Source organism: Psammomys obesus, unplaced genomic scaffold (assembly GCF_907164565.1).
Source record: "Psammomys obesus unplaced genomic scaffold, mPsaObe1.curated_primary_1811, whole genome shotgun sequence".
Lineage (NCBI taxonomy): Eukaryota > Metazoa > Chordata > Mammalia > Rodentia > Muridae > Psammomys > Psammomys obesus.
Window position 1 is genome coordinate 2,360,071 of NW_026592548.1, and position 27,067 is coordinate 2,387,137.

The 27,067-nt window shown below is 39.6% G+C and overlaps 1 protein-coding gene across 4 annotated transcripts in view; it reads right to left on the reverse strand.

Moving 5' to 3' along the window:
* Lrrc40 (leucine rich repeat containing 40) overlaps positions 1–27,067 on the reverse strand; it is a 49,941-nt gene that overhangs the window by 15,737 nt on the left and 7,137 nt on the right. For all 4 annotated transcript variants that reach the window (XM_055614280.1, XM_055614282.1, XM_055614279.1 and 1 more), the window contains 5 exons: positions 23,396–23,519; positions 19,744–19,886; positions 10,917–11,089; positions 9,304–9,391; positions 9,140–9,185 (listed from right to left, as the gene is read on the reverse strand). In XM_055614280.1, the coding sequence (XP_055470255.1) occupies positions 9,140–9,185; positions 9,304–9,391; positions 10,917–11,089; positions 19,744–19,886; positions 23,396–23,519 (574 nt within the window). The remainder of the gene's footprint in view (positions 1–9,139; positions 9,186–9,303; positions 9,392–10,916; positions 11,090–19,743; positions 19,887–23,395; positions 23,520–27,067) is intronic.

Here is a 27,067-nt window from a genome sequence, read left to right on the forward strand (position 1 = left end):
TAAAGCTGGACTTCAACAACAACAGAAATAACAAAAAGCCTACACACACATGGAAACTGAACAACTTGTTACTAAATGACAGCTGGGTCAGGGAAGAAATAAAGAAAGAAATTAAAGCCTTTCTAGAACTCAATGAAAATGAAGACACAACATACCCAAACTTGTGGGACACAATGAAAGCAGTGCTAAGAGGAAAGTTCATAGCACTAAGTGCCTTCAAGAAGAAATTCGAGACAGCTCATTCAAGCAACTTAATGGCCCACTTAAAAACCCTAGAAAAAGAAGAAGCAGACACACCAAAAAGGAGTAGACGACTGGAAATAATCAAACTCAGGGCTGAAATCAATCAATTAGAAACAAATAAAACAATTCAAAGAATCAATGAAACCAAGAGCTGGTTCTTTGAGAAAATCAATAAGATCAACAAGCCCTTAGCCAAGCTAACTAAAAGGCAGAGACACCACCCAAATCAACAAAATCAGAAATGAAAAGGGGGACATAACTACAGACACTGAGGAAATCCAAACAATCATTAGGACTTACTTCAAAAGTGTACATGCCACAGAATATGAAAACCTAAATGAAATGTACAATTTTCTTGATCAATTTGACTTACCAAGGCTGAATCAGGACCAGGTAAATCAATTAAATAGTCCTATATCCCCCAAAGAAATAGAAGCAGTCATCAAAAGTCTCCCATCCAAAAAAAAAAGCCCAGGACCAGATAGCTTCAGCACAGAATTCTACCAGACCTTCAAAGAAGAGCTAACTCAAATTCTCTAAAACTATTCCACAAAATAGAAACAGAAGGAACATTACCAAACTCATTCTATGAAGCCACAATCATCTTGGTACCTAAACCTCACAAAGACTCAACAAAGAAAGAGAATTTCAGCCAATCTCCCTTATGAACATTGATGCAAAAATACTTAACAAAATACTTGCAAACCGAATCCAAGAACACATCAAAGATATTATCCACTATGACCAAGTAGGCTTCATCCCAGGTATGCAGGGGTGGTTCAATATACAGAAATCCATCAATGTGATCTACCATATTAACAAACTGAAAGGAAAAAAACCACATGATAATATCCCTAGATGCTGAAAAAGCATTTGACAAAATCCAACATCCATTCATGTTTAAAGTACTGGAGAGATCAAGGATACAAGGCACATATCTAAACATAGTGAAGGCGATATACAGCAAGCCTATAGCCAACATCAAACTGAACGGAGAGAAACTTAAAGCAATCCCACTGAAATCAGGGACAAGACAAGGCTGCCCACTCTCTCCATATCTCTTCAACATAGTGCTGGAAGTCCTTGCTAGAGCAATAAGACAGTTGAAGGAGATCAAGGGGATACAGATGGGAAAGGAAGAAGTCAAATTATCACTATTTGCAGATGATATGATAGTATACATGAGTGACCCCAAAAACTCTACCAGGGAACTCCTACAGCTGATAAACACCTTCAGCAAAGTGGCCAAATACAAAATTAACTCAAAAAAATCAGTAGCACTCCTGTATACAAAAGACAAAAGGGCTGAGAAAGAAATTAGAGAAACAACACCCTTCACAATAGCCACAAATGACACAAAGTACCTTGGTGTAACCCTAACCAAGCAAGTCAAAGACTTGTATGAAAAAAATTTCAAGTCTCTGAAGAAGAATTAGAAGAAGATATGAGAAGATGGAAAGATCTCCTATGCTCATGGCTAGGCAGGATTAACATAGTAAAAATGGCCATCTTACCAAAAGCAATCTATAGATTTAATGCAATTCCCATCAAATTGCCAACACAATTCTTTACAGACCTGGAAAGAAAAATTCTCAACTTCGTATGGAATAACAAGAAACCGAGAATTGCTAAAACAATCGTCTACAATAAAAGATCTTCAGGAGGTATCTCCATCCCTGATCTCAAGCTGTACTATAGAGCAACAGTTATAAAAACTGCATGGTACTGGCATAGAAACAGAATGGTGGATCAATGGAATCGAACAGAAGACCCAGAAATAAACCCACACACTTACGGACACCTGATTTTTGACAAAGATGCCAAAACCATACAATGGAAAAAAGATAGCATCTTCAACAAATGGTGCTGGTCTAACTGGATGTCTATATGTAGAAAAATGAAAATGGATCCATACTTATCACCCTGCACAAAACTGAAGTCCAACTGGATCAAAGACCTCAACATAAAACCAGACACATTAAATCGGCTAGAAAAAAAAGTGGGGAATACCCTAGAACTCATTGGTACAGGAGAAAACTTCCTGAACAGAACACCAACAGCACAGGCTCTAAGAGCAACAATCAATAAATGGGACCTCATGAAATTGAAAAGCTTCTGTAAAGCAAAGGACACCGTCATCAAAACAAAGCGACTGCCTACAGATTGGGAAAGAATCATCACCAACCCTTTATCTGACAGAGGACTCATATCCAATATATATAAAGAACTAAACAAGCTGAAAAGCAACAAACCAAGTAATCCACTTAAAAAATGGGGAACAGAGCTAAAGAGAGAATTCTCTGTAGAGGAATATCGAATGGCAGAGAAGCACTTAAAGAAATGCTCAACCTCATTAGCCATTAGGGAAATGCAAATCAAAACAACCCTGAGATTTCACCTTACACCCATCAGAATGGCCAAGATGAAAATCTCAAGGGACAACACATGCTGGAGAGGTTGTGGAGAAAGGGGAACCCTTCTCCACTGCTGGTGGGAATGTAAACTGGTACAACCACTCTGGAAATCAATCTGGCGCTTTCTCAGACAACTAGGAATAGCGCTTCCTCAAGATCCAGCCATACCACTCCTAGGCATATACCCAAAAGAGGCTCAAGTACACAAAAAGGACATTTGTTCAACCATGTTTTTAGCAGCTTTATTTGTAATAGCCAGAAGCTGGAAACAACCCAGATGCCCCTCAACTGAAGAATGGATGCAGAAACTGTGGTACATCTATACAATGGAGTATTACTCAGCAATGAAACATAAGGAAATCATGGAATTTGCAGGTAAATGGTGGGACCTGGAAAGGATTATCCTGAGTGAGTTGTCCCAGAAGCAAAAAGACACGCATGGTATATACTCACTCATATAAACATACAACATAGAATAAACCCACTAAAATCTGTACATCTAAGCAAACTAAGCAAAAGAGAGGACCCTAACTAAAATGTTCAATCCCCATCCTGAAAGGCAAAGAGGATGGACATCAGAAGAAAAAGAAAATAGGAAACAACCTAGGAACCTGCTACAGAGGGCCTCTGAAAGCCAGAAGAAAACAGGAAACAACCTTGAAACCTGCCACAGAGGGCCTCTGAAAGCTTCTGCAGTATAGACTGTCAAAGCAGATGCTGAGCCTGATGGCCAACTGATGGGCAGAGTAAATGGATTTTTATGTAAGAAGTGGGAAATAGTAAGAGCTGGAGGGGATGGGAACTCCACAAGGAGAGCAACAGAACAAAATAATTTGAACACAGGGAACTTCCCAGAAAATCATATTCCAACCAAGGACTATTCATGGAGATGACCTGGAACCCCTGCACAGGTGTAGCCCATGGCAGTTCAGTGTCCAAGTGGGTTACATAGTAATGGGAAGAGGGACTGCCTCTGACATAATCTGATTGGTCTGCTCGTTGATCACTTCCCCTTGAGGGGGAAGCAGCCTTACCAGGCCACAGTAGAGGACAATGCAGCCAGTTCTGATGAGAACTGATAGACTAAGAACAGAAAGAAAAGGAGAACCTCCCCTATCAGTGGACTTGGGGAGTGGCATGCATGCAGAAAGGGGAGGGAGGGTGGGATAGGGAGGGGAGGAGGGAGGGGCTTATGGGGGGATACAAAATGAATAAAGTGTAATTAATAAAAAAAAAACAAAAAGAATAAATTCTGTGTTAATATAAAAACAACAACAACAACAACAACAAAAAAACCAAACAAATAAAAGAAGATGAATAGAACCAAAAAATCTGGGCACAAGGGTCCTTTCTGAGACTGATACTGCAACCAAGGACCTTGTATGGCTATAACCTAGAAGCCCTGCTCAGATGTAGTCTATGGAAGCTCAGTGTCCAAGTGGCTTCCCTAGTAAGGAATGCAGGTGGTGTCTGACATGAACTCAGTGGCTCTTTGATCACCTCCCCCTGAGCAGGGAGCAGCCTTACCAGGCCACAGTGCATCCAATCCTGATGAGACTTGATAGGCTAAAGTCAAATGGAAGGGGAGGAGGACCTTCCCTCTCAGTGGACTTGGAGAGGGGTATGGGAGGAGATGAGGGAAGCAGGGGCGGGGGAGGGAATGGGACTAGGGGCAACAGCTGGGTTACAAATTGAGTAAACTGTAATTAATAATAAAAAATTTAATAAAAAATTATCTTGATCTAAACATCTGTATTTCACAGCTTGAAACTGTTTTAATAAAGGTGTCTAACTTAAAAAAAAAAACAAACAACAAAAACAAAAGAAAGAGAGAGAGAGAGATACTAAAAAATACAATGAATAAAATTTCAGAATAAAGAGGGAACAAGTCAGGAGCCTGACACAGAGGATCTCTGAAAAGCTCTGCCCTGCAGACTATCAATGCAGATGCTGAGACTTATGGGCAACCTTTGGGCAGAGTGCAGGGAATCTTATGAAAGAAGTGGGAAACAGTAAGATCTGGAGAGGACAGAACTCCACAAGGAGTGTAACAGAACCAAAAAATCTGAGCAAAGGAGTCTTTCCTGAGACTGATATTCCAACCAAGGACTATGCATGGAGATAACCTAAGACCCCTGCACAGATGTAGCCCATGGCAGTTCAGTATCCAAGTGGTTCCATTGTAATAGGAACAGGGACTGTCTCTGACATGAACTGATTGGCCTGCTCTTTAATTACCTCCCCCTGAGGGGGAAGCAGCATTACCAGGCCACAGAAGAAGACAATGCAGCCACTCCTGATGAGACCTAATTGACTAGGATCAGAAGGAAGGAAAAGAAAACCTCCCCTATCAGTGGACTTGGGGAGGGGCATGTGTGCAGAGGGTGGAGGAAGGGAAGGATTGGGATGGGAGGAGGAAGGGAATCACAAGGGGGATACAAAGACAATAAAGTGTAATTAATAAAGAAACAAACAAACAAAATTTCAGAATAGTGGGAACAAATAAGAACTTTAAATTTAAAGGGTGATAATACAAGTTGTTAAAAGTTTAAGTAGTTGACAAAAAAACATGGCTGAAAACAGGACTCCAGTAAATCTGGTAGAGAAAAACATCTAAAGGTATTTCCAGTCATTCACTTGGTGAGTCAGGAGAGCAAAGAAAGATGAACTCAGAGAAAGAACAGACCAAACGGATATGCAGGGCACACAGAGTGATGGACACAGGCTGAAAGAGAATGTTTTCGGGAAGTGGGAATCTGTGCAACCTAGAAGTGCTCAGTAAGGCTCTAAATGGGGTCTGAGAAACAAGTCAGAAACCACAGGCTCTTGTCAAAAAGAATTTACTTGCCACCGTTATAAACCAATTTCACTTTGAAGATGGTGTTAGTGTTTGGTTATTCTCTGTTGAAGGGAAAGAAAATAAAATAGATAGTCATTTTCTGAGAGGCCTAGGAAGGAGAGAGATTTTTTCCATCACCAAAAAGAAGAAAAGAACAAGAAAAAGAAACTACACATATGTATCTCTAGCTGTACTGGAACTCATTATGTAGACCAGGCTGGCCTTGAACTCACAGATATCTGCCTGCCTCTGCCTCCTAAGTGCTGGGATTAAATGTGGGCACCACTACACCAGGCTTGCCCCATGAACTATTAAAATGCTTCTGTTCTGGCTGTCACAGTATCAGGCACCGAGAGAATACACCAAAGACCTGGAAATATGATGATGGCCTGAATACTGCTCATAAGCAAAAACCTGAAATGCAACTGAAAACAAAAATACAAACTGCACCATTTATTTCGAAGTTGTAGGCAGTTCTCTGCGGTTACTTTAACAGTTCATCAGAAACTCAAAAGCATTTGTTTTAAATTTATTCTAAATGTTTTACAGAGCTGAGGACCAGACCTAGTACTTTTACGCATAACCAGTGCTCACTGAAGCACAGTCGTTTAAAACACAAACACCCTTGAAGGGTAGGTCCTTGCATTTCTAGAGTGGGTCTGGGTAGGTTAGCAGAAAGGGAATTGTCGTCCCACTAGGAGATAATTTATTTTCTTCCCTTTCTAGATTTTAGAAGATACACAATTTCCTTGGTTCACAACCTTTTTCCTCCATCTTCAAAACCAACAATGGTGGGTTGTTCACATATCCTGTAAGACTGGACTTCTGAATACCAAACCTGTTTCTAGGAATTCAGATTATGCAGTGTTCATATAGCTAACCCAGAAATCCTTAAGTCAATTTCCCTCTGCCTGGCTACTCACTTATGTCATGTTGTCCACAGTATTCGCCACAGCAGCCTACGTGGACTAAGATATGTTATTTTTAACTTCCATTTTAAAAAGCAAAAAAGACAGGATCTTACTGTGTAGGCCTGACTGGCCTAAAACTCACTGTGTAGAATGGGAAGGCCTCGAACTCATAGCGATCTGTCTGCCCCCGCCTCCTAAGAGCTGGAATTAAAGGCGTGTGCAAACTCCCAATTTTATGTGGTTTCTGTAAAGAATAAAGCTATAAACGTGGCTTCTTTAATTCACATATGAATAAAAGTTGTTTAAAGTGTGTGTAATTGGAACTCTATGAAGTTCATGTGGTTGTTTTTGAGATAGCGTCTCAAGTAGACCAAGTTGGCCACACACTTATCCTGGAAAGCATTGTGGAGAGGAGGAGGACCTTCAACTCCTGATCCTCAAACTTCTGTCCCCATGGAATGCATTTGTAGGCATACACCAGAATGCCAAACCTTGTTTTTTAATCTATAAAAGTGTGAGTGCTGATGAGATGTCTCAGTAGGTAAAAATTTTGAGCTTGTGACACAAACCTGATTAGTACTCCAGGAACCCACAGACAGAACAGTCCTGAAAGCCACTTCTAACCTCAACATTAGAGCTTATGCTTGGACACACAGTAATAATAAATAAAAATTTTAAAACAAGCACCTAAGAAACTACAGCAACAACAATCAATCTTTGGGGCTTGTATGACAGCTCAGTAGGTAAATGTGCTTGCCACCAAGCCTGACTACCCAAGTTTGATCTGGGGAACCAATATAGCAGAAGGGGATGACTCCTATAAGCTGTTCTCTGACCTCCACCTGTGCGTGACATGTGTGTGACCCACACGGTAGCAAATGATGTTCTGGTGGTGCATTACGAAAACTACGTTTTTCTCCAATCTCTTCTAGTGTACGCTAAAATGATAGACATGAAGTATAAGCCGAGAAACAGTGCAAGCCTTTATTCTCACACTCGGGAGGCAGGAGCAGGAGGCTCTCTATGAGTTGGAGACCAGCCCCATCTACATAGCAAGTTCCAGGACAGCCTGGGCTGCATAGTGAAACCAAAACAAATTAAAAAATGTTAAAAATAAAACAAAACAAAAAACCAAAAAACATCTTTCCTGAGTATTCATGTTTTTTTGTTATCTAGCTTTTACCATAGCTCACCAAAACCATGAGAGGATGAAGAGCTTAAGATAGCCTGAATATAACTCCATTTTGAAATAAAGATCTTGAGTAGGAACTGAATTCAGGTACCAGGAAATATCACAGAAGTACACCTGGGAGAAAACAAAGTTAACTCTCCTAGCAACAGCCTCCAGAAAATATAACAGAATAAATGCTTCATAGAAAATAGAGACAAACTCCCTGGTAATAATCAATGGGAATCAGTTGAGAATCGTGTGGGAAAATTCTCCCCAATGTTTCAGATATGGTTTGGAAAAATAGCCACTGTGATTATATGCCTTAGCCATTGTGATTGTGTGCCTCAGAAAAGGTCACCCTGCCCTGCTAAACTTCACCCAATTCTGTTACGCCAAGACTTGTGCCCCCCTGCTTGCTGCCATGGAAACCCCTGCTCACAGACTTTCCCTTTAAAAATCATGCTCACTCAGAGCTCGGGGTCCCACTTCTCTACTGCTGCGCCAGTGAGACTTGGGTCCCGTGTTCGATCACTCTCGTAATAAATCTCTCTTGCAATTGCATCGAGTCGTCTCCTGGTGGTCTCTGAGGGTCCCGTGAATCTGGCGTAACAAGGAGAGACTGAAATCCCACCCATATACTCACAAGTCAGCACCCAGGAACAGATGAGCTTTTTAAAAACAAGCTTTTTAAAGTAAAGCATATTCATTTTTCAGAGCCAAAGTGCTGATATCGCTTCCCTCATTAGTAGCTGGACAAACCGCTCATTGGTTGGAGCACGGGCTAATTTTCAGAAGACCTGGACTCCATTCCCAGAACCTACACGATGGCTCACAACCAACTGTAACTCTATTTCCAGGAGATCCAAAGTCTCTTCTGGCCTCTGAAGTCACTGTATGCACGTATGCATATACATACGTGTAGACAGAACACCCAACTACATAAAAGAAAAAAATTAAACCTTGCAATGGCACTTCATAACTGGTAGATTTCAAAACAAATCTGAAGGACTAAGACACAGCATCACAATCATGAATTCAAGAACTTTAAAAAAAAAAAGATTTACTTTTTGTTTTATGTATGAGTGTTTTGCCTGCATGCATGTATGAGCACCATGTGCATGCCTGGTGCACAGACTGGAAGAGATCAGTAGTTTCACTGCTATGTAGGTTCTAGAAAAAAAAACCTGGGTGTTCTTAATTGCTCCATCTCTCCAACTCCTTAAGCACTTCTTCTTTTACTTTTTTTTTCTTTTGGTTTTTTGACATAGGGTTTCTCTGTGTAGCTTTGGCTGTTCTGGACTCTCTTTGTAGACTAGGCTAGCCTGAACTCACAGAGATCTGCCTGCCTCTGCCTCCCAGAGTGCTGAGATTAATGTGTGTGACTCAACGCCGAGGTCCTCAAGAATTTGTATAAGTGACAGCCTGTACAATACAGAATTAGAACCATATATGCCAGGCACTGTTCCTCTCATATCCATATAAAAGAACATGTAAGCTGATGTCCTGTTGGCATCACCACTTCTCATATATTTCTTCAAAATACAGAAGGCAACAGCAGTACCTTTGATCTTGCTTCGCAGATATTTTAGGACTTCATGAGTTCCTTTCTGAAAAGGTAGAAACAGAAGAATATGATTAGCAAGGCACATGTGAAAGTTTTGTGCATCAACATACACCTCTGAATTTTAATTTAAAAATAAGGTGCTAAATTCTAATAGTACTTACGGCTATAATTTCTCTTCGAATGGTTCTTAGAGGATTTCCTTCTAGTGTCAGGAATTTCAAATGAAGGTTTCCCAATGAGCAGGGCAGACTACAGAATGGATCAATTTCAAGGAAGCATTACATGTTAAGTTTAATTCAACCAAAGGTATGACTCTAAAGTAACAAATAACAATATATCACGTAGTAATTTCAAGGAAGAGGCACTAATAACCCTAAAATATTTCCCTTCTAATGCTAACCACACACAGGGTGGCCAGATATATTTCCATCTTCACACTACAGCTGCTAAAGGACATGTACTGTAAAGCATCTGCTCTGTCTGTGCTCACAGAGACTAAAACCACTAGTTGTGAGCTATCCACAGGCCCGTGATAAATCAGACTGCCCACTTTCAGAAGGGTACTTCTAAAAACTAGAACAAATTAGAAGCTCTCAGTGTGTAAGATTCTAATTCAATGGTGCCTCACAAGCTCTGTTTCTTCCTTCACAGCTTCTTAAGTAATCCCAAACCCACCTAAGAGACTGCTAATCACCCAGTGGAAAATAACATGGAGTTTTAGGCACAAGAAGGTTGGCTATCTCCTGACAAGTGGCCCCAGCAGCAGTGAGGAGTCTTACATTAGAAAGTCTAGAGGGCACAAACAACTACAATGGCTGGGAACTCCATCCCCTTTCTTCATGCAGCTCAAATCTTCATGCGCACCCTTGTTATATAAACCCAGAAGTTTCATCTCCTTAAGATCTGCTGGCTAATCCTTTGCTAACATCATGTCCTGTAACTTTTCACCATTCCTTTCTTATGACTCTGCTCTTTCCAACCAGCACAGACAGCCATCAGCTGCCAACATATCTCTTCCTTTCATCCCTTTCTCCCCATTATCACACAGCTGTTGTTACCTGGTCTGAGAAATGTTTCTTAGTGACAAGTATTATTAAGCTAAGCTGACAGGTCATTTTCAAGCCTGCCACTCACACACCTCTTCCCAAAGCATCACACTCACCACCATCAACTGCTTTTAATGGGCTTGCACTCGGGGCAGTGTCTTCATGGTATGTTGTGGCTCTGAACTAATAGAAACTGATTATTTGACCTAAATTCTTAGATTTCCCTACTTGAACCCCATGTATGTGCTGTTTCCTCCAACATATGGATCATATGCACCAACTTTCACATGAAATTAACATCCTGGCTTATAGATCAGCTGGTGGAACTCAAGGACCACCTGATCCCAAGAAAAACTGTGTTCTTAGATATGTGTGTGTCAGGCAACTAACCTGCTAACTAATCTCAGGCCTGTCTAAGTTCATAAGTCACCCAAGCACTACCTGTTTCTCTCAAGAATTTGTTCATTATCCAAGCCCAATAAATACCCAGGAAGCACTTGCCTTGACAGACAAGGCAAGGATAGAGCCATGCATGAAAAAGATACAGAGAAGCCCTTAAGAGTTCTGAAATGTCTCTACGAAGCTGCTTCCATTAATATATTAACTTGGCTGCCAAGGGAGGTGGGTGGGACCTAATCCTTTCTTTACAATATGAGGACTTGTAAAAATTAATTATAATCCAATGAAGAATAAATTCTAATTTCTTGCCATTTAATCTTTAAACATACCTACTAATATCATTGTTGCTTAGGTCAAGCCTTTCCAAAGACTGGAGCAGGGCCACTTCCTCAGGAACAGACTGCAGCTTGTTGCCCCTTAGGTCCAGCACAAGGATGGCCTGCAGGTGTTGAAGATGCTCTGCCCCTAGTGATTCAATCTGGTTTTCAGCTAGGTGCAATTCCTATGAAACCAGGTACAAGAAATTTCATTCAACTTTACACTAAACAATGAAAACAAGTGTGGGTACTCTTAGTTTTAAGAGTTGCACCATAGAGAAAAACACAACACTGTAATTGTCATGATATTAGATATAACCTATTTTGAAGGTAAAATATAATTAAAGAAATTTTTTTTCAGACAATCTCAAAAAATTTAGTGTTTAAACTGGCATAAACAGTTTTACAAAACTAAATCAGAGAAAAAAAATTATTAATTACATTTACATAAATAAAAGCATAAATCTAAACACAATACTGATGAAAAACTAGTTTCAAAACAAACGAACCCATTCAAAACTGTTTCCATGATAACAAATGTGTTGGAGGTTGGTTGGTCTGATACATGTTACTGGCCCTTAAAATTTATCTTTGTTTTGTAAACCTGCCTAAGATATATCTGATTGGTTGATTAAACCGCCTATAACTAGGCAGGAAAGAAGGTAGTAGGTGTGGCTAAGGTTCCTAGGCTTTTGAGAATACAAGAATCAAGAGAATCAAAGTAGAGAATGACAGGAAGAGAGAAGGAAGGAGGACACCAGGATGGGTTAATGTGGAGAAAAAAAACACATGAGCTAGAAGACAGTTCTCCAATAATGATGTGAAAAGGCCTAGATGAAGAACAGAAGCAACTACTATTGGATTATGGATGATGAAAGGTAGACAAGATGAGGAGGATTAAGAATGAAGAGAGATCCAACATGGCGGCACTGGGATGACACTCTCTCTGACCAGCAGCACAGCAGGCTCAGCACAGTGACCAGCAGTTAGAACTCTCAGCTCTAAAACACAAGCGATTGTGTTTCCCAGGTGAGAGGATACCCCACGGTGGGGACTCAATCAGCTTCAACTCACCCAGCTAAACCTCGGAAGAGGTATCCATTCCACCAGGCGCTTGGTAGTCAGCCCAGACCCACACGCACGCAAGCATGCTCTGATCACTGTCCCCCCCGCCCCCACAACATCAGAGACTGTCATTTCCAGTCAGGAGATAACTCCACAGTGCACGAAACGATCGGGATTGACCTTAGGTCACACAGACAATCTCTGGAAAAGACAGGGATGGGGGTTCCACAGGTGCCCAGGAGCCAGCCCAGAGGTGAGGAGGCAGGCACTGGCACAGAGTCCTGCCTGTGCACCTGACTCGATGTCCCAGATAGAACTGTGGGCCCCATGGCACCAGAGTCTGAGTTTCTCTGTCGGGTGCAAACCCACAGGGAGGGGAACAGCAGTCTGATCTCAGAGCACTCGGCTGATACCACCACCCTGAAAAGGTCTCTGGAAAAATTACAGTTTTGGTAGACACCCAGACGCCCAATCACCAGAAAAGCAGAGCCATGAGAATCTGGCCTGCAGGTTCTACTCGCCATTCCAGACAGAACGGTCGTCCCCAAAGCACAGTCTGGCTGTCCCTCTCAGGAGGAAATCCCACAGCGGGGGGGAGGGATCATCAGGTCCAATGCTCAGGACACCCAGCTCCAGAAGACTTTCTAGATTCACACAGGCTCTAGCCTTCTACTGCAGACATGAACGCTGTGCTAACCTGCCATTATTGAGTATCACTAGGGCACTGGGGCACACAGCTGCATCCTCAGACCTACAAAAGCTGGAGCACCATTAGAGCAGCCCTTAGATACTGCTCCAAAGTTCGACCAGTATCCCTAGCTAAACTGACAAAACTGTGGGAATCCCTAGTTCTTCAAGAGCGCTGCATCCAAAAATTAAACCTTAAGAGCAATAGCTGCAGCTCACTAAATTCAGAGCAAGAAACCCAGCAGCAGGGCAGCCATCACCAGGACCTCTCCTGATGAAAGGAGAGCCTTCCTGAACACCACAGTTACCATACAGTTCCATATGCCTAAAGTGAACTGTGACAATTCCTGAGAAGCACCACCATTCAATTGACCAAACCCAAAAAGCTGAGATCTCCTTCAGAACCCCGCCAAGTGGATTCTCCGCACCCCAGGACTCAGCAGGCACCAGAAATTAACAGACAACACCTGAGATAGAGAGATGGGTAGAGGGCAGTTAAAAAGCACAACCAACAAAAGGCAAAGCAATATGGCATCCCCAGAGCACAATTATCCAGGGACAAGTAGCCCTGGACACCCTAACATAAATGAAAATCAAGAAGATGACCTTACATTTATGCTTATGAAAAGGTTAATGGAGAAAGCAAATAAAACGCATAAAGATTTAGGGGAAGACATAGTAAAACAAATTATGGGCATCTGTAAAGAAATACAGGAAGATGCAGCCAAACAGTTTGTGGCTTTCAGAAAGGAAATGGTTAAATCACTGAAAGAAATAAAAGAAACAGAGGCATGTTCAAACAAACAGGTGAAGGAATTGAAGGAAAATACAGTCAGACAGGTGAAGGAAATCAACAAAACAGTTCAAGATCTGAAGATAGAATTAGAAAAATTAAAGAAAACACAAACGGAGGAAATCATGGAGAGGGAGAACCTAAGAAAGAAAGCAGGAACTACAGAGGTAAGCATAACCAACAGACTACAAGAGATGGAAGAAAGAATCTCAGGTGTGAAAGATACAATGGAAGAAATCGATGTATCTGTCAAAGAAAATAATAAATCTAAAAAATTCCTGCCACAAAGCATCCGAGAAATGCAAGATAACATAAAAAGACAAAACCTAGGAATAATAGGAATAGAGGAAAAAGAAGATTACCTCCTCTAAGGCCCAGAAAATATTTTTAACAAAATCATTGAAGAAAATTTCCCCAACTTAAAGGGGAGGCCTATAAGAATACAAGAGGCTTACAGAATACCTAATAAATTAGACCAGAAAAGAAAATCCTGTCACATAATAATCAAAACACAGTAAGTAGACAGAACAAAGAAAAAGTACTAAAAGCTGCAAGGGAAAAGAGCCGAGTAACATATAATGGCAAACGCATCAGAATCACACCTGACTTCTCAACAGAAACTATGAAAGCCAGGAGGCCTGGACGGATATCATGCAGACCCTAAGAAAACACAGATGTCAGCCTAGGCTACTGTACCCAGCAATACTCTCAGTCCTCGTACATGGAGAAAACAAGATATTCAATGACAAAACAAATTTCAATAATACCTACACACAAATCTAGTATCTTTACCGAAGATACTAGAAGGAAAAATACAACCCAAGAAAACTAACTACTTTCAAGAAAACACAGGAAATAATTAACCTCATTACATCAAAACAAAAAGTAGCCAAACACCCAAACACACTACCATAGCCAACATCAATATTAAAGGATCTACCAGCCACTGGTCATTAATCTCCCTCAACATCAATGGAATCAATTCTCCAATAAAAGGACACAGACTAACAGAATGGATATGTAAACAACACCCAACAATCTGTTGCATACAAGAAACACACCTAAATCACAAAGATAGACATTAACTGAGAGTAAAGGGCTGGAAGACAGTTTTCCAAGCAAATGGACCCAAGAAGCAAGCAGGAGTAGCCAATCTAATATCTAATAAAATAGACTTTCAACCAAAATCAATCAAAAGAGATAGAGAAGGACACTTCACACTCATCAAAGGAAAAATCCACCAGCAAAATATCACAATCCTGAACATCTATGCCCCAAATGCAAGGGCACCTACAATTGTAAAAGAAACTAATAAAACTTAAACCACACAAGGACCCCCACACATTAACAGTGGGAGACTTCAACACCCCACTTTCAACAAAGGACCCATCAACAAAACGGAAATTAAACAAAGAAACAATAACTCTTGACAGAGATCATGAATCAAATGGACCTCACTGGCATCTACAGAACCTTTCACTCAAACACAAAAGAATTTACCTTCTTCTTAGCACCTCATGGAACCTTCTCCAAAATAGACCATATCGTTGGTCACAAAGCAAGACTCAACAGATACAAGAAGATTGAAATAATGCCTTGTATCCTGTCTGATCACCAGGGACTAAAGCTGGACCTCAAAGGCCTACACACACATGGAAAATGAACAACTTGCTACTAAATGACAGCTGGGTCAGAGAAGAAATAAAGAAAGAAATTAAAGACTTCCTAGAATTCAATGAAAATGAAGGCACAACATACTCAAACTTATGGGACACAAGGAAGGCAGTGCTAAGAGGAAAGTTCATAACACTAAGTGCCTTCAAGAAGAAATTCGAAACAGCTCATGTAAGCAACTTAATGGCTCATTTCAAAGGCCTAGAAAAAAAAGAAGCAGACACACCAAAGAGGAGTAGATGGCTGAAAAAAAAAAAAAAATCAAACTCAGAGCTGAAATCAATCAATTAGAAACAAATAAAACAATTCAAAGAATCAATGAAACCAAGAGCTGGTTCTTTGAGAAAATCAACAAGATAGACAAACCCTTAGCCAAACTAACTAAAAGGCAGAGAGACACTATCCAAATCAACAAAATCAGAAACGAAAAGGGGGACATAACCACAGACACTGAAGGAATCCAAACAATAATTAGGTCTTACTTTAAAAGTCTATATGCCACAAAATTTGAAAATCTAAATGAAATGGACAATTTTCTTGACCGATTGCACATACCAAAGCTGAATCAAGACCAGGTAAATCAATTAAATAGTCCTATATCCCCTAGAAAAACATAAGCTGTCATCAAAAGTCTACCACGCAAAAATAGCCCAGGGCCAGATGGTTTCAGCGCAGAATTCTACCAGACCATCACAGAAGAGCTAACACCAATACTTTCCAAACTATGCCACAAAATAGAAACAGAAGGAACACTACCAAACTCATTCTATGAAGCCAGTCACCTTGGTATTTAACCTCACAAAGACCCAACAAAGAAAGAGAATTTCAGGCCAATTTCCCTTATGAATATCGATGCAAACATACTCAACAAAATACTTGCAAAACGAATACAAGAACACATCAAAGATATTATCCACTACGACCAAGTAGGCTTCATCCCAGGCATGCAGGGGTGGTTCAATATATGGAATCCATCAATGTGATCCACCACATAAAAAAACTGAAGGAGAAGAAACATGTGATCATTTCCTTAGATGCTGAAAAGGCACTTGACAAAATCTAACATCCATTCATGTTTAAAGTCTTGGAGAGATCAGAGATACAAGGCACATACCTGAACATAGTAAAGGCAATATAGAGCAAGCCTATAGCCAATATCAAACTCAATGGAGAGAAACTTAAATCAATCCCACTGAAATCAGGGACAAGGCAAGGCTGCCCAATCTCTCTGTATCTCTTCAACATAGTTCTGGAAGACCTTGCTAGAGCAATAAGACAATTGAAAGAGATCAAGGGGATACAAATTGGTAAGGAAGAAGTCAAATTATTGCTATTTGCAGATGATATGATAGTGTACCTGAGTTGATCCCAAAAATTCTACCAGGGCTCTCCTACAGCTGATTAACACCTTCAGCCAAGTGGCTGGATACAAAATTAACTCAAAAAAGCAGTAGCCCTCCTCCTGTATACAAAGCAAAAGGGCTGAGAAAGAAATTAGGGAAACAACACCGTTCACAATAGCCACCAAGGACATAAAGTACCTTGGTGTGAACCTAATCATGCAAGTCAAAGACTTGTATGAAAAAAATTTCCAGTCTCTGAAGAAATAATTAGAAGAAGATATCAGAAGATGGAAAGATCTCCCATGCTCATGGCTTGGCAGGATTAACATAGTAAAAATGGCCATCTTACCAAAAGCAATCTACAGATTCAATGTAATTCCCATCAAATTACCAACACAATTCTTTACAGACCTGGAAAGAAAAATTCTCACCTTCATATGGAACAATAAGAAACCCAGAATTGCTAAAAACAATTCTCTACAGTAAAAGATCTTCTGGAGGTATCTCCATCCCTGATCTCAAGCTGTACTATAGAGCAACAATACTAAAACCTGCATGGTACTGCCATAGAAACAGACTGGTGGATCAATGGAATTGAATAGAAGACCCAGAAATAAATCCACACACTTATGGACACCTGATTTTTGACAAAGATGCCAAAACCATTCAATGGAAAAAAAACTGCATCTTCAACAAATGGTGTTGGTCTAACTGGATGTCTATATGTAGAAAAATGCAAATAGATCCATACTTATCACCCTGCACAAAACTAAAGTCCAAGTGGGTCAAAGACCTCAATATTAAAATGGACATGCTAAACCTGTTAGAAGAAAAAGTCGGGAAGAGCCTTGAACTCATTGGCACAGGAGACAACTTCCTCAACAGAACACCAACAGCACAGGCTCTAAGACCAACAATCAATAAATGGACCTCATGAAACTAAAATGCTTCTGTAGAGCAAAGGACACTGTCGTCAGAACAAAATGACAGCCTACACATTGGGAAAGGATCTTCACCAACCCTATATCTGACAGAGGACTAATATCCAGTATATATAAAGAACTAAAGAAGCTGAAAAGCAACAAACCAAGTAATCCAATTAAAAAATAGGGAAAAGCTAAACAGAGAATTCTCAATACAGGAATATCGAATGGCAGAGAAACACTTAAAGAAATGTTCAATGTCCTTAGTCATAAGGGAAATGCAAATCAAAACAACCCTGAGATTTCCCCTTACACCCATCAGAATGGCCAAGATCAAAAACTCAAGAGACAACACATGCTGGAAAGGTTGTGGAGAAAGGGGAACCCTCCTCCATTGCTGGTGGGAATGTAAACTGTTACAACCACTTTTGAAGTCATTCTGGCGCTTTTTCAGACAATTAGGAATAGTGCTTCCTCAAGATCCAGCTATACCACTCCTAGGTATATACCCAAAATTTGCTCAAGTACACAACAAGGACATTTGCTCAACCATGTTTGTAGCAGCTTTATTTGTAATAGCCAGAAGCTAGAAATAGCCCATAAGCCCCTCAATGGAGGAATGGATACAGAAATTGTAGTACATCTACACAATGGAATATTACTCAGCAATAAAAAAACAAGGAAATCAAGAAATTTGCAGGTAAATGGTGGGATCTAGAAAAGATCATGATGAATGAGCTATCTCAGAAGCAGAAAGACGCACACGGTATATACTCACTCATATAGACATAGGATAAACTTACTAAAATCTGTACATCTAAACAAACTAATCAAGAGGGAGGACTCTTGCTAAAATGCTCAATCCCCATCCAGAAAGACAAAGAGGATAGACATAAGAAAAAGAAGAAAACAGGAAATAAGTTAGGAACCTGCCTCAGAGGGCCTCTGAAAGGCTCTGCCCTGCAGATATCAAAGCGGATGCTGAGATTTATGGCCAAACTTTGGGCAGAGTTTAGGGATTCTTATGAAAGAAGTGGGAAATAGTAGGATCTGGAGAGGACAGGAACCCCACAAGGAGAGGAACAGAACCAAAAAAATCTAAGCACAGGGGTCTTTCCTGAGAATCATACTCCAACCAAGGGCCATTCATGGATTTACCCTAGGACCCCTGCATAGGTGTAGCCCATAGCAGTTCAGTCTCCTAGTGGGTTCCATAGTAATGGGAACAGGGACTGTCTCTGACATGAACTGATTGGCCTGCTCTTTAATCACCTCCCCCTGACAGGGCAGCAGCCTTACCAGGCCACAGAAGAAGACAATGCAGCCACTCCTGATGAGACCTAAGAGACTAGGATCAGAAGGAAGGAAAAGAAGACCTCTCCTATCAGTGGACTTGGGGAGGGGCATGCATGCAGAAAGGGGAGGAGGGAGGGATTTGGGAGAGGAGGAGGGAGGGAACCACAGGGGGGGATACAAAGTGAATAAAGTGTAATTAATACAGAATTAAAAAAAAAAAAGAAAGATGACATTGAATGGGAGTTGGGAGATTGACAGTGTAAGTGAAAATCTGCCCAGGCCAAGGTAAATACGGCAATTATAAAATCTAACAGGTGTCTATGTCTTATTATTTATGACTGCACGTTAAATAATAACGCTGTGATAATGTTAGGGCAAATAATAAACATCTTATAACCCAGGAGCCATTTTTTAAATTACTACAACATAAATGTTATAGAATATCATTACTAGTGACCATTATAATACACTATCTTCCTAAAATAATCTATAGTTACCAATAAAAACTTACAACAGGGAATGGAATTTCTCAGCATTTTTTAAAACTTTCTGCCACAATTCTATTTAAAAGAAACTTGCCCTACACCAAAAAGAAAGTAAAACACAGCAAACCCAGAAGCAGGCAGTGCTAACATTACACCTAAAGCCAAAAGATTAGTTCTAGAGATATAAGTGCAATCAGGGAACCCTGAGAGGTGGCAACCTAAAGTACAAGGTCCTCACAGCACAGTACAGCACAGCACAGCACAGCACAGCACAGCACAGCACAGCACAGCACAGCACAGCACAGCAGAGCACCTCGTCTTACTACGAGGCCCTTCTGTAGGCACAAACTACTCACCACATGAGGTACACAAAACCTACTTCTGAAATGATTATCTCTTTTCATTGCCAACAAAACATCAGTACTCTCAGTAGTAGAATGAAGTTTTGAAGGATATCAACAGAAAAAAATACCATTCATAGATTGTGCCCAAAAGAGTAGCTAGTTTTTAAAAACATCAATTTCATAAATAACTTTTGGAAAACATACAGTGTAAGTATTAACTAAATTGTACCTTTAGTAGCCTACAAGAAGAAAATTCAGGTAGAACACGTAATTTGTTCCTCCGCAAATAAAGCAATTCCAGCGACTCCATGCCACCCACGTCAGAAGGCACAGTCTCCAGGAGATTGGCATCACAATCCAAATGCTTTAACCCTACAATACATATTCAGAGACAATAAAAAGATACTCTAACTTTTATTACACAGAAATAAATGCAGCATAACTTGTTATAGAATAATTACAGAAAAACATAGAATCACAACATTATCACAACAAAGACTGAACCTGTTCCTATGGATATGACAATCAAAAACATGCAAATGTCCTTTCACTGAGTAAATAAAAATTGATTTTTATACTTAATTAAAGAGAAAAGGTACTGTTAAAATCAATATTGAATAGTCCAGGCCATCTTTGAAATACAGTAAAACACAAAGTTTTCAGATACTCTGCTAAACTTCCCTTAAGTATATATATTGTATGAACCATACTGCTCTCAATTACTCTTCTTCAAAAGAGCTTAGTGTAAGTAAACACACCTAAATATGCATGTATATTGCTGAGTGAGGGAATGTGATGAACTTATGGCCAGCAGTGGCTTACACATATTTATATTCTTATGCAAGGCTTACATTTCTATGTACTCCTTCTCATTCTTTCATCCATCCATTTTGTGTCTTCCTTTTCTGCCTGTCTTCTTTTCTGTGGTGAATTTTATGTGCAATGTGTATGTGTATGTTTGCATTCAGTGTGAAGAACAGATATTGCTGTTTGGTATCATCTATCATTTCCATAATGACCCAGGACCTCTATAATTAGGCCACTGAGTCCCAGGGATCTTCCTGTCAGCACCTCCCTAGCACGGATATTCTCCGTGAGTCAGGTATCCCAATTCAGATCCTCATGCTTGTACACAAGCATTTTACAGATGAGCATCTCCCTAGCTCCAATGTGCTTTCCCTAGTGCCTAGGCTAATCTGCCCAACAGGATCAAACACTGTATTTCAAGAACGGTTGTACTTTCAGGCCTTTATCTTCTGAGTATTTCTTCTTTGTTCGTTCATTTGTTTTAGGAGACAGGGTGTCCTCCCTCTATGAGGCTCAAGCTGGCCTCAGATCTGGATTCTCAAACCTCCTGGCTCATGCTCCTAAGTGCTGAGACTGCAGAAGCACATAACTACTTCTGCCTGATGTATGTCTTTCTTTTCCAAAAAAACAATTTTTAGTTTCCAAAAAAACTACAATTTTTATCATACATTCTCCCATTTTAAGACTGAAAATAATTTAAAAAAATTTCATCCTCAACCTTCCAATGAACTGGTATAAGCAATATGAATTTTGCAACTTATTTTCCTAACTTCAAGCCTGCCAATTTTAACAATCCAAAACTGCACTGATATGCCACCTTCAGTTTTTTTTCTCTTAATATATGATGCTAATCACTTAAAAAAAATTGTAGTACTATTTTTAACTCCTAAAAACGGGGTATTTTTTAAAAGTTTAATATTTTTTGGTTACATATATATATATATATATATATATATATATATATATATATGCTCTGCCTGTTCCAACAGTTTATATTATTTGACTAGATTAATGAAGGAGAAAAAAGTGAACTGATCCACTGAAATCTGTAAAATTCTATCACCAAAGTTCATTGATAGCTGAGAAGTTAAGAGCACTCTCTTTCTGCTCTTTCAGAAGCCCCAGGTTCAGTTCCCAGCACCCACATAGTGACTAGTGACACACAACCACCCATAATTCTAGTTCCAAGGGATCTCGTCTGACCTCTGCAAATGTGATGCACATATATACATGCAGGCAAAACACTCAAACATATAAAATAAATAAAATCTAAAGAAAAACGTTATTGTAAAGTTTGGGATCAGATCAGGAGTAGTAGCTGAAGAATATAGCAGTGGAGTGGGGCGTAGTGTAGGGATACAAACTCAGCTCTAAACTTAATTTTTAATCCCATAATTATTAATCTTTAAAGTGGGAGGAAAGTAAAAATCACTGTCCTATTTGCCTTATCACTGTGTCTAAGACAATGGCAAACACCATCACACAACATCACACAAATGGAAGATCCTAGGCTCTGCTCATCATTAACAAATAACAAGCAAATGTCCTATGTGAAGTAGAGGGAAAACACTGCAGCATGACTGAGAACAGAAACTCACACAGTCAGGAAGTCATCAGGCTGCTGTATGAGCTCAGATGTGCTATCTCAGCATGTTCAGTTATGAACAACAACAAAACAAACAAACAACACCAAACAACAACAACAACATAAACCATGCTTCTGGCTGATTCAGCAGTAGCACTTGCCTAGCACACATAGGTTTTGAGTTTGATCTTGGTAGGGAAGGAGGGAGGAATGGGACATGTTCTTCATATTGTCCTTCTGGTTATGTATTATGTTAGTTCAGAGTAGTAACTTACTGAAAATTGCAAAGATAAGTTGAATCCTAAGTACTGGTAAAAAAGGTCAAGGCCTGCCCAGAATAACTGCATTTATAGTATTGTTAAAGTAAAACCTCAAAGACTTAGAATTTAATTCAAAGTTATCTACAATCAATTGTAGCAAAATCACATCTATGACTTCTAAAGATATCAAGAAGAGCTGGACAGAACAACTCAAATGTGCAATCCCAGCACTAGGGAGGTAGAAGAAGAAAGATCAAACTAAGTCTGAGGCCAGCCTGAGTTGTATGAGATAACAGCTCAAAATCTCTATCAATTTCTTAGTATATAATTTTAATGTAATTTATAATTATACTTTCTCAAGAAAAATGTCTTCTATATTACTAGTCCAAAAAAGACTAGCTATGGTAAACAGTATATGGTGGGAAGTAGCACGGTCATGAATCTAGAAATACTAACCATGTTTTCTGCCTTTAAACAAACAAACAAACAAACAAACAAACAAACAAGGTTTTACACTATAAAATAATAGCTCTGTGAGCCTAGCATGGTGGTCCATGCCTTTAATCCCAGCACATGAGAGGTAGCGGCAGACAGATCCCTGAGTTCAAGGCCAGCCTGGTCTACAGAGCGAGCTCCAGCACAGCAAGGGCTACACAGACAAATCCTGTCTTGAAGAACAAAACAAAACAAACAAAAAAAAAAGTTCTGAGATAGTCAAGAATACAAATTGAGGCACCCAAATGTACCTGTGTTCCTTAATAATATCTCTGCAACACTCTGAATTGGCAATGATGAATGACAAAGCACTAACTTTTGATATTTCATTATTTTAAAATAGGATTAACAATCTGGGCATTCAGGCAAAACAGAACTCTCATTAGGTATCATTATTTCCAAGCCAAGGGTAGCTACAAATCACATGTGAAGTCAGCTGAAAAGGAAAGGATGGTGAATAGATACATTATGACAGCATGAAGCAGAACCTTCTACTTCCCAGTAAGTTCTTTTCTTCTACTCACTAGTCATATTTTCATTTTGTCATAAGGCTACATGTCTTTTGGTATTTATTCTTTAGGCAGAGCATAGATATAATGGTCTAGAGAAAATATTACTAAGTAGTGTTTGCATTTACATTTAAAATAATTTACTTTCTCTGTATTAACAATTTCTTTTCTAAAAGAAAGTTGCATTAACTTCAAATTCATACAGTTTTTACTATGGAGATTTACTTTTCATTCTGCTTATTTCTGCTGGCAAACTCTTCAGCTGGTTACTAGAAAGGTTGAGCCGCAGCAGACTGGACAGCAAAGCAACATCAGCAGGCACAGTTGCAAGACGATTGTTTGAAAGATCCTTCAAAAAGAAAAGACAGAATGAATCTATAAATGAGTAAATAGCAGTAAATAGATACCTATGAAAGGAATTTCAGAGTTATGAAGACATTTTAAGATGAGAGATGACTTCAGAGGAACTGGTATTTTCAACATCAGCCACTGTCACAAAGACCAAGATTCACTCAAATGCTCCTCTTCGATAGCACTATGTGTCCATCAAAGTCATGGGCAGAAATTAAAATCATTCCCTACTCTGAAAGTATTTTACATGCTGGGGTCTGCTGCAAGATATTTGATCCCATTGTGAATCCCCAAAATGTGAACTATAAAACTCTGTTTCTTGTTTGGTATAATTGAGCCCTAGCACACACCATTAATCCAAGAGCTTTTTGTAAACAGGATGTAATAAAGTTAACCCTAGGTCAAAAGTTGGAGCAAGAAATCAGCTGATAGGGACTGAACAGTAGGAGGGACTTGGAGTTGAAGGGTACCTAAGACAATGTGAAGAAAGAGCTTAAGCTCTGGCTTTAAGCTTAGGCTTCAGCTTCTCAGCTCCCTGACTTTTTTGGCTTTGAGCTAGCAAGCCTTCAGCCTTAGTTTTTTTGGCCTTTTCCTCCCGAGCCATCAGTTGTACTCGTGTGAGCCTTTTGTTTTTTTTCCATCCGGACCTGAGCTGAGAAGGAAGGTCAGCTGGGTACTTTCTATGCCTCTCTGAGTTAGGTTTTCATCCCAGCATCTGGCTCTAGAGTCTTTATTGGTAAAACAGAATGGCTGGGATTTTAATTTTTTAAAAAACAACAGGGGCCTACTAATACTAAGTCATACCTCTACAGTAGAACACATGATTCAAAAGATGATAAAAGAATTCTGTAGGTTATAGGATTAAGTAGGGATAGGGCAGAGGGATGGAGAACCAAAGAGGGTGGGATTTTGGAAGGTACACAAAACTAGGGTGTATGAAAATCCTACTGTGTAAACTAAGTTAAAAATGTAATTAAAAACTTGGAGGGACGATTAAGAGTTCATACTGCTCTTTCACAGGACTTGAGTTTGGTTCCCAGAACCCATATCAGGCAGCTCACAACGACTTGTAACTCTCAGGGAATCCAATGCCCTCTTCTGGCTTTCACAAGTACCCATACTTGCATGTACACACTCACACTCATACAACTGAGTTCACACACATATAATTAAGAACAAAACTCACGTGGATGAGTTTGGTATGTGTAACATTTAAATAAGAAGAGTTTTAGTACAGATGCCTTGCACTGGCAGATAGTGCTGTTTCCAGAAGACGTGGGTCATTAAAACAATCTCAGTGCCAGGCCTAGATTACCTGCCTATGAGTTACTGATCAGGGAGTTCCCAAGGCCCTCAAGCAACACAGGTTATTTCCACTACTGTTCACTGCCTACCACAACTAGTTGGTTAAGACTCCACTGCTACACTTTGTTTGAAGGGCAAAGATAATATGGAATTGACTAGGAAACTTCCTCCATGCTGACTAGCTTTCAGAATGCCAGGAGGTGCAGCCACTGGGGAAGATACAATGAGCTTACTCAATACTGGACCCTACACGGTGTAATACTGACCTGATAAGTAAGGTGTACCTACAGTAGTGGCTTGACTGTTGTTATGAGGGTGACAAGAGCTTTATGCTTGGATATGAGGCCTGCTCCATGGAAGAGAATTGATGCTAGCATTGTAAACATGGTCAAAAGCCCAAGACCGGGACAGTCATAGGCTCTGGGGACAGGTAGAGGAACTTACTAGTGTGACTTTGCTAAATGGCTGTGCTGTTAAACTCCCTTCTAAACGTTTATAATCAGAGATAAGTGCTACTTTCAATCTTGACTTCAGCTTCAAGGGCCCAACACCTTCTTTCAGCACTTGCATGAATGTGGCATACACTCACACAAACATAAACACATAAGAATATATTTGTTCTTAAAATCAACTTTAAAGTTTTCCTATAAAATTAACTTACACAATTAAAATCTTTATAAGACGATCTAATGGTTCCCTCCTTTCTTTCATTTTATTTGCAAACGCCATTTACTTCCTGTTGCAGGAAGACTGTTTCTAGTTGTGGAGTGGGTCAACTCTAGCACACAGCTTTAACCCAAGAACTTTCTGCTTATTGTAAACAGGCCGGTGTGGTAGGGCTGGCCCTGGCACCCACCATTAATCCAAGAGCTTTCTGTAAACAAGAGCTAAATAGAGTTAACCCTAGGTCAAGATTTGGAGCAAGAAGCCAGCTGACAAGGTTTAAGTAGAAACTTTGAGAGAAAAGTATTTAACAGAGCATGGATAGCTTTTGGCTTTTTCCATCTGGGATATGAGCTGAGTAGGAAAAGCTTTTTCCTCTGGGATGTTAGTAGGAAGGTCAGTTGGGTGCTTTCTCTCCCTCTCTGAGCTAGTAGGCTTTTACCTGACTCCTGAGTTTTTACTGGTAAAATTGAATGATTGGGATTTTCTTTCTTTATAACAACAACTTCCCAAGCCTTACTTCCACTATGATCAGATTGAAAGACAATTTTTAATTTTAAACACTAGCACAAATGGTAGACAAATATAGGAAGGTGTACATACAGAATAAATTCTTAAACACTCAGAAATAACTTTTTCATTAGTAAGAAATACAACTTAAGGCTAAAATGATAAATTAATTCTCTAAAACATGAATAAGAGCCCAGTATGAAGTACTGAGAGCATATACTATTGCTGGACTGAGCCTTTCAGTTGAAATACCTTATTGTAGAATCTCATCCTGTTATAATGGAGAGGAAAAAAATGTGCTTCGGAGGCAAAATGCCACCTTTAAATCTTAATTTCGTTCACTGTTAACTGCATGACTTAGGACAAATTTCCTGTTGTATAAGCTTCAGTTTCTTCTGTATTAAAGGTCAGATGTACTTATACTTACTTTGCCATATATAAAGTCAATGCAAACTGTCTATGGTTTTTATCTTAAAATTATTAAAATAATATCATACTGACTTATGGTTTAACTGCAGTTAAGGAAGATGAAACAGGAAGCACGAAAGCTTCACCAAAAAAGGTAGCAATTTAATAACTGGAGTAAAGTAAGCATGGAAAAATTGGAATACATAGGGCAGTGGTGCCACTGGGTAATACTGAGACTAGAATATAAAATATAGAAAGGACAGGGAAAAGAACTGATATACTTTGAGGACCACTTTCTTCTATTAAAATATAAAAGCATATGGGATAAGGGCTGGACAGACTGCTCAGCACTTAAGAGCATTTAGCTGCTCTTGGGAAAGGCCCACATTTGGTCCCAGCACCTACATGATGACTCAACTGTCTTTAACTCCTGTTACACTCTGGTATCCAGAAGAAAGTGCTGGAAACTCTGGAACTGAAGATACGAAGAGCTGATGCCCTCTTTAAATGAAAACAAAAAGCCTCTGACTATCAAAGTCTCATCCACTTTTTCTCTTCCAAACTCTATTTTTGAAGGATTACCTAAAGTTCACTTAAAGTTTACTTTTCTGTGATAATATAGAAAAGCCATGTTTACAGTTAGTAATTCAGCAACCTAAT